Genomic DNA, 16394 nt, shown 5'->3' with positions numbered 1-16394 from the left:
TCTCCTCCCCTGGGGCTCAGTGCCTGCCTGGGGCTGCCCCCCAGGGAGGAGAGGGAAAAGGCTGAGCGGGCAGAGGCAGAGAAGCTGCATAAAGTGACCTGCCCAAAAAGCTGGTCGAGGGGTCTTCCTATGCGACCGCGGCTGCCCAGGGGTTGGTAGTGGGGAGTGGAGGCTTAACCTGCCCTTATTTTCATACCCTAGGTGGAAACTGCGCATTCCTATCAGGAGAAAAAGATACGCCCACAAGGAAAGTAAGTAAAGAGGCTCCTCAAACAGCCCGGGGGTGGTGTGGCATGGCATGGTTGGGGGTGTGGGGCAGCCCTCCGCCAGCACCCAGCACCACTGTGGAGGCAGCTGGTGGGCACGGACATGGCCGCGGGCAGCAGGCATTACAGGGCATTTTGCATCCCAGCCGGGGGAAACCTCCTTGCATCCAGTGGTGGGGTACCTGCCCTCTTGCTGCCCACTGTGCTGGATTATTTGGGGCCTCTTTGGGTTTTTTTTTGTTTCTGGAATGACGCAGCACAAGGGGGCAGCTGTCCCCTCCAGCCTCCTAAGCTACGTGTGCCTTAGCCACAGCCACGCAGCTGCCTCCTGTGATGGCGAACTTGGCCTTAGCGTGTCACAGCCAGGCCCGCAGGCTTGCAAGCTCCCGAACAGCAGCGGGGGAGCACCTGCCCCGTGGGGTCCCTGTGCTACACCCCTGCTTCGTCCCCTGCAAACAAGGCGGAGGGCTGCAGGAGGAAGGCGAATGCCAGCATAGCACGCCCCGCATTTGGTCACATGCCAGCCCCCGTTCCCCATATACAAACATAGTTTAGGAATTTTTCTAAACACATGTTGGTACGAGGTATTCTCCTAATAAAATAGTTTCTGCATATTAAATACGCAAATAGGGAAGACTCACATAGTAGCCAGGATCATGTGTGTTCACATGAATCATGAGGTCCTGGTTTCAATTCAGACTGCTGCCTTTTCCATCAGTGGGTAAAGCCATTCATGTAGAGATGGTATAATACTTTTACCACTTTCACAAGTTGCCATATTTGCTTAGGGAGGAACACCTTCTTGTTAGTCACATCCATCAGCAATTTCAAGACAGTGTCAAGAGAGCACAGTAATGTTTTAAAACACTGCAAGTTCTCTAAGATGGCAGCTTTAACACAATATTGAGAGACTAACATCCTTCCTTCAGTCAGGTTGCAAAACAAGTACACTTAAAAATCCTATTATCTTAAGCAAAAGTGAAAGCTCAGCTCTGAAATTTACAGGAGCAACCAATAGTGCAACCAACCTCGTAACAAGGAACAGCCAGGCAGCTAAAAATAAAGCTGTGAGAAAGCATGATGCAAACAGCAACCCCCTGCCTTTTAGGTGCTTACAGGACAGAGAGACAAATTTCCAGGAAAGTCCAAGCCCACCGAACCCCTGTGCACAAACACCCAGTGCATACTCAGGCATGTGGCACACCACGTAGTGCCCTCTGCGCCCCAGCGGCCAGCCAGCGGTCCCAGGCAGAATTAAGATTACATTGACCAAAAAGCTGGAATACAATCAGAGAGCAAATAAGCAAGAACAGCCATTTCTAAGAGAGACATGTAAAACATTTCAGTTAAGTTTAAAAAAAAAAAAAAAAAGAAAAAACCAACACAACACAAAAAAAGCCACAAGGTTGCACATCTAAGTTTTATTAAGGTTGATGAGCAGTGCTGCATGACATAAGTGCTTGTTAAACTAGACAAAAGACAAATCTCGAAAAGCCATCAGATTTACTTAGCCCTCAGAGGTTCAGCCCTTTGCCCAACTAATGTCACACTAGCTCATGCTTTTGCATATCCTGTGCTCAGTCTGTAGCTAAGTTTCAGTAAATCCTGTGCTTCAGAAAGTCCTTGTGTCCTGTCACTGCACCAAAGAATGACAATCACATGTGTTTTCTTCCTCTTTCCCCAGCGCAGACCTGCAGCCGTCTGCCAAGTATCGTCAAGGTAATGACTAAAAGTGAATGTTTTTGTTGCTCTCCAGGGCTGTTGAGTCTAAAACAACCATGCATCAGAAAGACAAGGTGTCCATCAAGTTCCCACAGGAGAAACAAAACCTCATAATCAGGGTATTTGCTAGGGATCAGAAAAACATCAGTTTAAGCCTAGGTACATAAACTATAACAATGATATGCAGCCCCACTCTCGGGCAGCCAGTGGCCAAAGAGACCACAGCACTCACCTGTAATTTCAGAGGCTGAGCGTGACACTGCCTGGCCCAAATCAGGCAATTCAGGAGGCTGTACCTCATGGTCGTGTCCTAGATGAGTGCACCTAGCTGCTGGGCAACTTATGGCTGTGGGGGTACTTCTCTCTCCTCCTCCTTCCCTTCTCCCCTCAGCTTTCTGGTGGCCCGCATAACCTCTTGCCTACAGTTTCATCAAAACTGGCATGTTTCCACAAAAAAGTTTCAGTATGACATTTTTTTATTAAAAGCATTTAACTGGACTGTTGCCAACTAGCTTTAGTAATGAAAGAAGTCTTCAGTTGAAAGACAAAGGGAGATTTAATACTTGGAAGCTTAAAACGTTTTGGTTAATCTTTCCATTGTAAAAAAAAATAGCAGATGTCAACGAATGGCTAAGTTTCTGTTGCAACAGAATAAGGTTTCCCTTTCTGATGTTCCACTGACTCCAGAAGGAGGAAGAAAAGCCTCAAAATATGCACTGTCAGGTTGAACATTTAGTTCTTTTATAAACCAGAATGGATCAAACAGTTGCACTGCAGGAGAGGACACGCAGGACAGACTGGCATGATTAACACATTGCCCAGTCCATCTTACTTCCCTGCTTTGGGGTTAGATTCAGGAGCTCTGGCAATACACCCCAAGGTGGTTTAAGAGGTAACTATATAACTTGGTGTGTGCCTTGCTCCTCTGCCCAACTCATCGTCCTGGAGGCAAGGGGTGGCAGGGGTCGGGGAGCAGCCACTTCTCAACTGATGGACCTCACAGCCTCCTGCACTCCTGTGTTTGTGTCAATACACAGGGCTCCAAGAGGCAGCAGCCGAGTACCTGTAGTTGCTACCCCTGCTTTGTAAATAGTTCATTTTAGCAGAGGGTGAGTGAAATTGCCTCTTGAGTCACCAATGACAAACAATCACCAGAAGCCCTACGTACTACAGAACAAAGTGGTGCCATTTAGCAGCCCAGCCTGGCTGGTTTTGGTTTTGGTTTGTTTTTTTATAAAGATGACATCAGTAAAACAAAAGTTGGTGCCCGGCAGATATGTGGGTGTTTAGCAGAAAATTTTGAAGAAAGTGGGCAAGATGACAAAAAAGGGTGTGATTAAATGAGCTCATCATTTGTACATGTGACCGTGGGGTGGACTGTGGGGGAAGAGGAGGGGGTGGAACTGTAATGGGGAACCTGCCAAGTAGCTGTCTAGTTTTGAGAGTTTTTGGTCCCAAGTAAAAGTCCCAGAGTATGGTTTGAAGACAGTCCTGGGAGGGCTGTTAGTGCAGTAGGAGAGACCCCCCTTCTGAGTATTAAACTTGGCCTATGAATAATGAAAGACTCAAACAAAATCTCAAGAGTCTTAATGCTTGCTCCTCCTGCACTGTCAGTGTGGGACAAATCACTCGACCTCTCCATTTCAGTCTCCCCAGTGGTAAGAGAAGGTCGATGATAACAGCCTTTTAAAACTTGTAGGCTGGAAGGTTTCTGGAAAATGTGGCTATGAACAAGTCTTGGGTAGAACTATATGTTGGAAGGGACAAAAGGCACTCCACTCAGTGGATTTGGAGCCCATCACTCAGGAAAATAGAGAGCCTACCTGTTCTTATTTCGCAGGCACATTGGGAGAAATACTGCTGCCCTCCCAGTTCTTTGCAATAGTGACAAGGGGAGGAGAGAGCCATGCCCCTGCAGATGGGTAGGGAACTCCTTTTCTTAAGCAAGTCTACCCTGATTGCTCTGCTCCTTAAAACTTACGGAATTTCTAAATGTCAAAACTTTATAAAGCCTCAAATCAAAACAGGAATTATTTTCAGTGAAGTGTCCTCAAAGTCAGGAGATCTTTCACACCAAGCAGAATCTAAGCAGACAAAATGATCTATATAAGCTAGGAAAATCTGAGACAGATTCTGCAGGAATTCAGTTCTAACAACTATTTCTCACTTCTACTTTTGAAAAATAAAAGAGAACCCTCTGGGTTTATTAACCGGTGGAGCAGAGACCTCTGTTCCACTTACAGAGTATGAAAGGTAGCTACAAATGTCAGCATGAACTCAGCAACACCCGCTTAAAATACTGCTACTACTGCAGACAATAGAGGATGACACTATAAAGCCTGTACTTACTCACTGGCTTCATTACCCAGTGGGTTCAAACCAAGATCATCAGGGCAAAAAAATTTTTAACTTCTGGCTCCAAGTACTTAATCAGGTCACATTGTCCCTTTAAGATTTAATGAGTCATCCTGCTAGCTATTTAGGTGCACAATCACCCACAACCCATTAGCCAACACCTTCAAGAGGCAAAAGGAGGGACAAGTCTAAACAGAATTGGGAAGGCATTTACCCACACAGTCTTACCTCCTCCCTCATTAATGGCTCTTCCTTCTCCTCCCTCTGTTTTCAAGGAGAGCATTAGACAAGTACCCACTAGGGAGGGGGCTAGCCATCGCTGCATCCCCCGTGAGACCAGGGCCCCTTCCAGGAGAGCGTGTCGCCTGCACAGACACACGCGCATACACACACTTGGGGTCTCAGTCGACTCCCACACTCTGCAGTCCCTCTGCCAGCTGGCCATGACTCCCCTGGCCCTCCTTTTATTCCCCTACTGTCCCATGCTTTTTGCTCTGCAGATCACCCCCATCCCTCCTTTTAGTTTCTCCCTTAAACATCCCATAAAAAGCTCTCCCCTCACATGCATGGATAATATGTCCCATACCTTTAGTAATTCCCCCTCCACCCCCACCTGTAAGGTGATCTGGAGAGCTGCTCCCATTCGCTCATTGGGTAGACGTCGCCCTGGGACCACCAGGATGATCGGTCTCCTGGGACAGACCCTAGGAGGACCCAGGGCAGGGGGTGATTTGGGTTCCCCCACCTACTGTTGTGCTGCTGTGCTCCCTCATGCATGTGGTGATGAGATTTTTATCGCATAACCTACCGCTGAGTGCTATCAACCTCGGAACAAGAGTCAGGCCTTCGCCCCCTGCCCACACCAGGCGTGCATGTGTCGTTGGGTGCTCCTGGTGTCCAGCCACAGCACGTGGATTTACAAACCGTTCTCGGTACTACGTACATTGGTCAACACCACTGCATGAGCACACAGGCTATACCAGATTTGTTCACATCGCAAACTTCTTCAGGGTATAATCACGTTGAAGCTTCTCTCTCTCTCTTTCTCTCCCCCTCTCAGGAACATTTTGCCGAAAAAGATTCTATGAATCCTGGTGAACTGTGGTACTCTACCATCAGCCACAATGTAAAAGATGAAGCCTCTGTGATCAACACCAATAATCAGTCAGAATACGCACTTATCAACGTGCCCAAGAAGAAAAATATTGACAGCGCTGTAGAGCACAGTGAATATGATTATGTCCTGATAACTTAGAAAGGGACACTTTCTGCTCCTGAGGCGCACTTTTACTTGAATGTTTAAGCCAGCAGTATGCAACCTTACTAACCATCCCACCTCTGCTGTCAGGTCTTCAAACAAACATCTCTCTCATGTTACCGAGCTTACTCATTAGGACACATCTGCCAGCCATTTCCAATGAGACAAATCTGTCCATGAAAAGGTGATCACAGAAGGAGACATGGACAGGGTACAGGATTTGACAATTAAACCAAGAGGAATCAGTAGCAACTGCCATTGTGAGACAATGTTTCTCTATAGAAAATTAGGTGCTTCATTACTAGAAGCAACTGAGGCTGAACATTTTTCTAGACTTTTACAGTACTTTTTTTAAAAAAAGGGGTCTTACAGAACTACTGATAGAAATCTCTTAAAATGCAATAACACCACCCCTTGTTGGGTTTTTTTGTTTGTTTGGGGCTGGGGGGGATGTTTTGTTTTTTAAATGAAAACATAGATCCTGTGTTAGGTGCACTTACCCTTTTCCAAAGTTTCTCTGGCCTACTTGATATATACCACTATACAACATATAATTTCACTAAATAACTTATTTCTCATATTGCCCCCCCCCCCCCCGCTTTAACGTGATACTACTTATCTTAGAGTGAAGTCTTGATGAAGTTGGAATTAAATAAAAAAAGCAACAAACTGCATGCAAAACAAAAATTCCAGCCTCTTAGAAGACCATGAAACCTGACTCTGCACAGGTGGTAACTGCACACCTCTCAGTAGAAGATTCCCAGGTGTTGCCTCCATGACACAAAGCTTCCAGCTCACTCCTGCTGGAGTCTCAGGTTTGGCTCTCTGCAATGCCAGAACATAACCTCCCCATAGCCCACCACCCCTCCGCAAGCAGCATTTCTGCACATGCGCGTAGGACTGAAATCAGTTATTCAACTGTTCACCAGAGCTCATAAAGTGATTATGTGCCTGTGTTCTTGCTTAAGCATGGTTTTTTGCTCCTTCCATTTTTGTAATAAAACAATTTGGAAGAAAATGGTGGACAGTTTTCCTCTTTTTAAATCTTTCTTTGCATGTGATTGCTGGTTGTAGCCCTGGCTTTACGGCGTAGCACCTTTGCGATTCCCACCTGCCGTTCTGGTGCCAGGGGCAGTCCCGAGGGTGAATGGTTGCATGTAGCAGTGGACAGACACACAGCTAGCATGGTGCAGGCAGCGCTCTGCAGGTACCACTGCAGTGACAGGCAGCTGAATCTGCCATGTAAACTACTAATTTGGTCCAGGCTGTTTCCCAATCTCAGCTAAAACTCAAGCAACAACAAATACAAGTTCGAGTGTATGGCTCTGTCAGACAGATGCTTCATACAGCTCTCAGCATTTAGAATTCTGATGGTTATTTTCCAACTCAAACAGCTGAAGGACTGGAGCTACTAAAGAATGAAAACCATCACTTTAACAGTAAAAATAAATAATTTAATGCGTTGTAAAATTGTCAGATTACTCCTTAAATAAACTAGTAATAGTAGACAAAAAGAAACACAATTTCCCGTAAGATATTTCTCACAATACAAAAGGTTTCTTAAAATAAACTTCTCTATCCAACAGTACTAACATTTACACTGGTTATAGGCAAATGACAAGAAACTATACTTCACTAACATGGTAGTGAATCCATTCTATTCTGTGTAAAGTGTCATGCTTAATTTTTATTTTTCATGTTATAGCCAGTTACTGGCTATAACTCTCATGCCACGCTGGCTTACATGGTCTGCTTCAGTACCTTCCTCTTGGCATTGGTCCATCTCATCTGATCTCTTGTCCACAAGAACAACTATTTGCTGCCTTATTAAGGCAAATATCTTGCATCTATTCATTTTTATCCCCACTGCTGAGACAGGGACTATAATTAAGGGTATAAACTAGTTTCTCTTTGAATTTACAAATGTAAATTTGTCTATTCACTAGTACCAGTGGCTAATTATTAAAGCATGCAGCTAATTTGACCCTTGAAAGATTCCTGTGGCATTCAGATGTGCTAGTGAACAAGATGTGTTTCTTCCCAATGTTTCTTCCTTCATTTCTATTTCAGAAGAGAAAAATAAAGCGGATACCACCTTATCCAGGAAGACTGTAGGATGAACAAGGGAATGATGAGAGTTGAAGCTCACTTAAGAAGCTAGTGCAAAGGTCTTGCATGTGATTAAAGAAAATAGAGAGGATATTTAAGTTTTCAGTCTGTTTTATGAAGAAAGAACAACGGGGAAACATGGCATATAAAGTTAGCAGGAAAAAAGTAACAGACATGAGCATGGGTGGAAGTGAGCATTAAGGATGAAGCTGTGCAGGTCATTTTGGATAAGCCAAGAGAAGAAGGAAGGAGCCATGTGCAAGACTGCTTTTAAAGCTTTTGCAGGGAATCCAGATTTAATCATAAGGCAAGACAAAGGAGATGTTTCAAAGTCAACAGAGCATGCATCAGACAAGACATATGATTTGCACAAGAGTGAAATGGGTTACTGAGTTATCAGGACAACAATAAAGGAGGTAGCAGCAGTGTTACAGGAGTACAACACTGTAAAAAATATACCACATTTTCCATTTACAATATTGCATCACAGAGAGTATTTACAGGACAACATCTTTAGAAGTTTTTCTACCTAATGAATAGCTCCCTACCCCGAGACTACTAATAGATAGGAGAAGCCCATCTGTTCTAGGTGATGAGGAAGATGAGGAGTCTTTTCCATCATTTCTCTGAAAGTTAAAACAGTACATTATTAACATCAAAACGAATCTTTAGTTAGATATTTCAGCATATTCTTTCCTGTCCCTTTTACACTGCATTTTCTATGAATCCTGTCAATATACAAGGAAGAAAATTATACTGATAATTGGAACCCATGACTTGTTTGTTCTCTGGTCCCTTGATAAGAGTACCAAGAAAAATCAATACAAGTTAATCTCAGATCTTACTTTTATACACTGTATGGTGGTGTGTTAGCCTAGAATTATTCTGAAAGCACGTAGGTGTGGCTCAGTAAGTTGGGGGTGAGGAGAAGCAGCTCCAGGCATTGTTTTCAGTAAAACTGCAAAGCTCATAGGACTTTTATACTGATATTTCAATCAAGACATGTCTAAATGCATTAGAATCACTACCTAGTCACTGGTAGTCATCGGAATCACTACCTAGAAAACCTGGAAGAATGAACATTTGCATTCCTTTAAAAGGTATCTCTGTGCACAATAAATTTTCCCCATAAACTCTGAAAAGACAAAAATCAGGAGGCTTTTTCCTCCTTGACTGTGAAAAAAATCAGTGGTTCACTCCCAAATTACTTGTCCTGTTTTACTCAGATTAAAATTTGTTTTATAAGCATTCAAATATGAATATACAATATTTTTAATTATTTGGCTTCCCATTATGGTACACACACATATGAGGAGATTTTCTTTGTACACATAAAATGCAAGAGGAGATCTGAAATGTTTGGTTGGAGTCTGTAGCTAACCAGTCTCATCACTACTCCCTTTTTCATCAGAGGGCCAAACAGTGACTCCCAGGTTATAAGCTAAGCATAGCAAGACTTTCTTGAAAACTGAATATTTTACAATTTTCTCAATACTGTTGTGCCAAATATATTTACTAACAAATCTCAACATCTTTCCAGAAAGACTTCCCTCCTTTCAACTAAATTCTTCTGCTTTTTGTACAGAAACAGTCTTTTTAATGTACAGTACTTACAGTTAACGTGAGAGAAGTTGGGTCAAGCTTTAACCTGTTACATTCAGATGTCCCAGGATTAAAAGCATCATCTTCATCATAAATATTTTGACGTAAAACGTTCTTTATAAAATCTGGGTTCATTGTGTTTTCCATAAATCCCTCTGTTGATGGTGGTACAGAAAACTCTAGCTGATAAAATACAGTGGAGCTTTCATTACTGAAAAACAAAGTCAAGTATGAATGCCTTCAAGTCCCTACTGGGTCTTTTCTTTTTTGAGAAGACTGACTTTTCGTATAAATGTTGGCATGGACTTTTTTTTTTTAAACTTGTTCTAAAGGAAAGCATTATAAAAGAAAACTGCCAAAGATTCCAGTTTCCTCCTCCCCCTCCCTTCTCAGAGCAGCTCTTGACATTAACAGAAACTGGGCACATACCTGAAAGCCAACCTGAGACATGCTTTCAAATACACAAAGGGCAGTTGGACATGTGCCCTAATGGAGTGAGGTTTTCAGCACTTGTGCTTCACAAGTACGTAACGATAAGAGGTGCTGAGATATCTCATGCACAGATTAGCTGAGAACCTGCAGAAAGATTTGCTCTCCCACTAGCAGTACCTGGGGCCACCCAGCTGTGCTCCTAACTCAGCTCTGGAGTGGATTACGCAAACCACCAAACTGGAGTCCATCTCTGGAGATTTTATTGTTTGTGGTCTACCAAATCCACTGACTATGATTTGACAGTTATATTTTGTACTTACAGAATTTAAACCATCAAGAGTAGTTGGATGGGGGAAAAGAAAAGAAGACACACAGAGAGAGACAAAGAGACAGAGAGAGACAGACACACACAAAGAGGCAGAGGGAGAGAGAGAGAGATCAGCTAGTCAACATGCACACAGAACTACAGCTTTGTACTTGATGGTCTAAATCATAATTTTTACCTGTAAGGCTAAGGAGATATGGCTCACTCACTGAACAGAGCCAGCATGCCCGAGGCTGGCAGTGCAGGGGAGCACATTCCCCAAAGCCACCTCAGGACACAAAGTGCCTCAGGACACAAAGGCTCTTGCCACAGCCCAAGGGGGATCTTCCTCTGTCCTTGCTCTCTCAAGGGCCTTGGGACTTTGCAAATCTACTTGCCTTGATTTTCTCCTGTCTTTCTAATCCCTTTTGTAACAGTGCTTTTTCAGAAGTCCTTGGGGAAGCTCTCTGACTGCCTTCCCTTGCCTCTCTGCTATCTCTCCATGGCAGTGCCATGCTGCAGCTGATCTTTCCAGCCCCACTTTTCCCTCTGATGTTCAGCCTCCCTCCTGTTGTAAATCTGTGGTATCTCCATTGATTAAAACTTTACAGTCTCAAACATGGTAAAAGCCTTAGCCTTCCTCCAGTGCCAGTTTCTGCCAAGAGTAAGATCCTCCCTCTATTCCAGCTTGAAGCTTTCTGTTGCCTCTGCAAGGCAGGCTTGGATGTTTTTCCCCTTTTCCCACTACTGCTACTCCTCTGGCTCCAGCAGCCTTCAGTGGCTGAGCTTCTCCTCCACATCTAAGCGCCTCCCACTCAGGCTAGCTTAGCCTCCCCTCTGCTCTGCTTCTTGCTCCTGTTCCACCAGTCTCTCCAACGTGTTGCTGCTTTGAGATTCGCTCCTGTTGTCCAAAGTAAAATGAGGGGGAAAAATGGTCCAAACAAACCAGCGTTGCAATATTACTGTTTTGGCTCTCACAACTTGTATGTCCCTGTTGCCTTTAGCTCTTTCGGAAACAAAACAGTTCTCCCCTCCCCATGAACCCTGTTTTATTCATTTAGGGCTATTTAAGCCATGTCAATCTCAAGTGGTTCCAGCAGCTCATGTTCCTTTTAATAAATATCCTTGAATATGTTTATTAAGGGCTGCACCTGGAACCAAAGACAACAGAGATGATACTTACGAGCAACAAAATGTTACTGTCGTTATATATTATTAGCAGCTCTTGCCATTTACACCAGAGGATGCTTCAACCCGTTTTCCCTACTTATATATTTAAATTTCCCCCCAAACCCCCTATTTTTCACAGATTTAAATGTTGTACATATTTACATAGGCACATGTATGTCTCAAATGCCTGGAATTTTCAGATAATTTTGGTGACAGAAATTGCTTACCTGAAATAAACCACCTGAGCTGACCTAAAGTAGCGTCCTAGAGCTGGAGATGAACTGTAGACATCTGCTAACTTGGAGAGAAAAAAGAAAAGAAAAAGAAAAAAAGTGTTTCTTACATGCACTCTCTCTTTTCCCCATGAAAAAGTACAGCAAATCATTCTTGCAAGGTGTTTTAAGGGGCATAAATACAGGTGCTGAAGGTCAAATATCAGCAAATATCTGCCCTGGAAAAGGTACACAATCCATTTCAGCTTGACAGACAAGTTAATCTGTGTGTTTGAGTGATTACTATATTACCTTAACACAATGGAAGCATTCAGGGCGAATTACAAGTACATGCTCATGTTGCCATATGCAATTTATGTTGTTTGGCTTGGGTTTTTGTTAGTACCAAAAAGCTCTTCTACTCTTACTTGGTAGAGGGAAGGATCTCTCTACTGACACTCCTTTCCACAGTAAGTCTAAATCAGTACTGCCATGCCTGCTGAGCTTATTTCAGCCGTAACTCAGAGCTGTGATGGCTCAATGGAAATGGCAGGTATAAGTCTAGGCTGTCATCATGTACTTACAGGATAATGCAACACACAGGATTTTTAGCCAGCACTGGGTTTAGATGACCTTCACAGGCACCTCCTAACCTAAATTATTCAATGATTCTATGAAAAAGGTGAAGACTATGTCCCAACCATTACTCAGTTTTTGGGGGTGTGGGGGGGGTGTGGGGAGGTGGCAATCAGGCTTTTTTTTTTTTTTTTTAATCAATGTAAACTTCTTGTGAGCTTAAAAGCAGATAATTCTTTTTTCTAGATCGGGACTTAAAAATTATACTAAAAACATACAACTCAGAGGTTTTTGTAGACTTGCAAATGACTGAGCTGCTACACAGAGAAACAGAAACTTCTTAAAAGGGAGAACACTGAATCTGTGTTACAAGCAGAATCAGCTTTGCCAAGAACCACATCAACACATACCCTGTTAGTAATGTCTTCAGAGAAAAGGTGTGGGAGACCACACGTTAACTGCAGTGTTCCTGAAAAATTGAGACTATTTCCACTATTTAGTAGTGCATCAGGATCCCAATAGTCATCCTCATCTGTGTAAACATCTAATATTCAAAAGGAGACAGAAAAGGGAGGAAAAAGTTCCAGTTAGAGGAATTATTGAAAAAAACCTGCTTGGCTTTCTCCAGGGTGGCTTTCTCACAAATTTCCTAGGTAACAACTGACTGGGAGTGACAGGAAAAAAGTGCAAGTCACCTGAAGAATAATGACAGCATGTGGAGGTCAATCACCGCCCCCCCCCACACCCTTAGTGAAAGTCAGTGGTTTTGGGAGCCTGACAGGCACTGACACCACACAAAGGGACACAAGTGATCCTTTGCACTTGTTGCAGTGTTACAAGCATCATTTCCATCCTCATCCCCGACTCTCTTCTCATAACATTTTCTCACTTAGCTACAAACTGGAACTGCCATCTGATCAGGATACAAGTTGCTTGCTCTCTGCTAAAATAAAAATGTTCACATCCACTACTCAACACACCACCCTCTGCAGTCAGCATCCCAGTCCCTTCAGCAGTTTACAGAAGGAGTTTAAAGGAAGCTACTGTTCCTTTTGTGTTGTATTAAATTGTACATATTCTACACTTTTATTAGAGGACAAACCAAGAGTGAGATACTTACTAGAATAAAGAATTAGGCTGATGAGAATGACCAGGAAGCATACTAGAAAAATTGTAGTTATAACCATCCATAGTTTACACTTCCAGAAAACTACATTCCCGCATGATTTCCAGTGATCTCTCTCCTAGTTACAAAAGGAAGGGGCACGTTGATTAATGTAATAAGGTGGGAAAAATACGTAAGTATGTCTCTACTGTAGCATTTAGAAACAAAACCACCCGCATAGATGGGAGAGCCTCATTGGTAAGCAGTGCCCTATACCAGGGTTCCGACCCTTAATGTTGCAGGTGGGAGCGTAGACCTGCGAAAGGCAAAGGACATTTACAGGCAGGCTATTACTTGAAAGAGATGTATCATGCCCTGTTTGTGCAGAATTTCCAATTCCTGAATTGCCCATAAAGCTAAGGTACTACAAGGGTGCTTTCACGGCTGCCAATTTTTTTTTTTTAAACTACTTGGATTTGATCTGCATGTTCCACAAGCTGTCCTTTTAATGTTTGCCATCGCTCCCAACCAAAAAGGTGTCTGTGGAGGAATTTCCAAAATCATCCACCTCTGCGACGTTGATGATATAAGTCTTCATAGCCCCTGGATGCCAGCACCCAAAGCAAGTGGACTGTTATTCATTAGATACTACTGCATTAAAGAACACTGTAAAATATTGAGACTTTTACAGCTGACTCCCTTTTTCTTCAGAGGATTGGAAACTTGAAGGCTGTTGAGTACATTTAAAATATCACCTGTTCTAGGAGATCACAAGGAAACTCTCTTCAAAGAAATTGCTCATATGTGCACATTCATATAGGAGAGAAAGCAGAGGAAGGACAATACCTGACTTTCATTTAATTATTTTTATTAAGATTTAAGACCATGGCAGAAGTTAGTGTTTTATTAGTTACCACAGCAGCACTAATATTTAAAAAAAGAAAGAAAAAAAGGCAAAAAAAAAGCTTAGGTGATGTAGTGAAACAAATGAAAAAAACCCCTCTAACTATTTTGCTCCACATCCAGAAGATTGAAGGACAGGCATGAATTCGTAAGAAAGTAGACCAAGCTGCCTTTTTAATTCCTCCTCCTCATCCACTGCAAACCCAGCTATAAACTCCATGTCCTTTTTGATGTTAGTACCAGGTGAGGAAAAGCATATGCTCTAGGTTGTCTGGGCCACACATGTGCTGTTTGCAGGAACTAGCTGCTGGCTGGAGGCACTAACCCAGGTAACCTTCCTTTACATTTTTGAACTTTCTAAGAATCCAGCATACTAGAAAGCCTTTCACTGAATTTAACTGACATCCACCAGCTGGCTTAAGGCTTCTTTGGGGGTGGCAGATGAACAGGGGGAGAAAACAGACACCCACAGAGAGATCTTACAAGAGTCATTTCTCCAGGAGCGGGGGCAGAGAAAGGGAAAGTGCTCTCTGCAGACACCCCTACACAGAGAACTTTGCTTTGGTGGAGAATGAAGGGCAAAGGCTGAATATGGTTTTCCTTACAGCGTGCTTTCAGGTGTAATCATGTTTACCTATGTATGTTTTATTTGATTTTTAAAATGTATTAGAAGAACAAAGCTTCAATTTAATACTTGACACTAGCATACTGGTTTGTATCTGAAAAAAGAAAAAAAGCCAGTAACTACTGCCTAGAGTACAACTATGAAATCAGACATAGTAATAGCAATTGAGGCAGACAGTTACCAAGCCCAGGTTTCAATTGAGTCACATATTTAGACCATGACAAAAGTGTCATTCTCAATCATGCATAGCAAACTGTCTTGATCTCAAGCAAACATTCAGCTCACCAAATATTCCCTACCAGATGGGCCAACACCCTCTGGACATTGCCCATATACGTCACAAGACTGCCGGGAGGGAGCAGCAGCAGAGAAAATCTCTCCCCGGTGGGCAGGGCAGTTCTGATAAACCTGTCACCCGAGCAGGAAACAGAGCATAATAATTTTTCCAGTGGTCCCTATAGGATAGGAAGCCCATTGCCAGAATCAGCAGAAACAGAGCCCAAATGAAAATTCAGTTCTGGGAAGGGGAAGTCTAAACAGAAACTTGAGAGTAAAGTTTCTCAAGATAGCTGAGCGGATCTAGCTCACCCCTGCCTCTCCTCCACCCTCTCCTGTTCCTCTTTGCACCTCCCTAGAATTTGTCTGACCCTGCAGCAAGCTGTTCAGCTTAGCAGACCAGCAGAGAAGTAACTGGCCCCTGATAGAGTAAATGTTTTTTTTGCCTAGCCAATGGAATAAATCAGCCCACAGACATCATCAGTGGGGCTCACATGAGGAAACAGTTCCTGTTGCTTGGCCAGGAGGAGGAAGGGAGGGGTGGCATGACTAATAGGATAAGCTCTGGGGAAGGCTCAACCATCCCTACAGAAAAGTGGGAAACTTCTTGGATCTGCCAGAGATCTTGCCTCTGCTCTTGAGTAAGTAATGAAAATCATTGTACAACAGTCGCCTGTGAGTGTATGTTACTCCTCTGTCAGCATTAGTCTGTTCCATAGCTTTAAGCTAAACTCTGGGAGATACCTCCCTCAGGACTCACATGCTGATCTTAATGAGGCTTTGGGGCACTCTATTAAAAAAAATTCATCATTGTTAGCAACTGCAAATTACTCAAAAATAAAGAGAGAGAGAATCCAGCATGGTCTGTTGCAGGACATTCTATTCTTGTTTTGGCAATGCTGTTTTCTGATTAATTTGTTCTGAAAGAAAGCCTGGTTTTAATATGGGTTTCAACTTTTCTTTCTGGTTTTGAGCCCAATCCCACTGACAGCACAAGAGAAGAGAAAGCAAAACTCAGAGTAGCAATTACAACTTCATTTCCTAAGTTAAAGTTCACAAACAGCCAAGCACCAAAAAATAAAAAAGCTTAAAATCCCATAAACTCCAATATTAGAATACTTAATAGAAAAGAAATAAGTTTAACAGGTTTTCAGCTTTTACTTTCAAGGGAGTAACCTTTCCCTCTCCCTCAAATGACAAATTAAACCACCCTTACAAGATGTGTCATTTCTCTTACTGCGTGGTATTTTGCCCAAAAGCAAGCATCAAACAACAAGTGAAATTCCTACCTTTCTTGTTTGAGTAGTTAGAGGCTTGTCATGATCAGCCTCACTTTCCTCCACATTATCTTCTTGTAATTCAATAATCTCATGCTCCTGACCAGAGCTTTGCCTTTTCATAGTTTCTGTCTCTGCACCAGGACCTCTGCCTCTGAAGCAAGCACGGAGGCGACTCATTTCCTTCTGGTTTCAGCAGCAG

General features: G+C 43.0%; 1 protein-coding gene across 1 annotated transcript; it reads right to left on the bottom strand.

Moving 5' to 3' along the window:
* Window positions 1-7963: 7963 nt before the first annotated feature.
* Window positions 7964-16394, bottom strand: C1H3orf52 (chromosome 1 C3orf52 homolog). The gene is made up of 6 exons (XM_075724480.1): window positions 16205-16394; window positions 13127-13250; window positions 12413-12550; window positions 11446-11512; window positions 9325-9523; window positions 7964-8336 (listed from the first exon to the last, which is right to left on the bottom strand). Exons 1-6 carry the CDS (start codon window positions 16370-16372, stop codon window positions 8208-8210), a joined length of 825 nt encoding a protein of 274 aa, XP_075580595.1. The 5' UTR covers window positions 16373-16394; the 3' UTR covers window positions 7964-8207.

The sequence above is a fragment of the Pelecanus crispus genome, chromosome 1 (genome assembly GCF_030463565.1).
Source record: "Pelecanus crispus isolate bPelCri1 chromosome 1, bPelCri1.pri, whole genome shotgun sequence".
Taxonomy (NCBI): Eukaryota; Metazoa; Chordata; class Aves; order Pelecaniformes; family Pelecanidae; genus Pelecanus; species Pelecanus crispus.
This window is presented reverse-complemented; position numbering and strand designations above follow the sequence as displayed.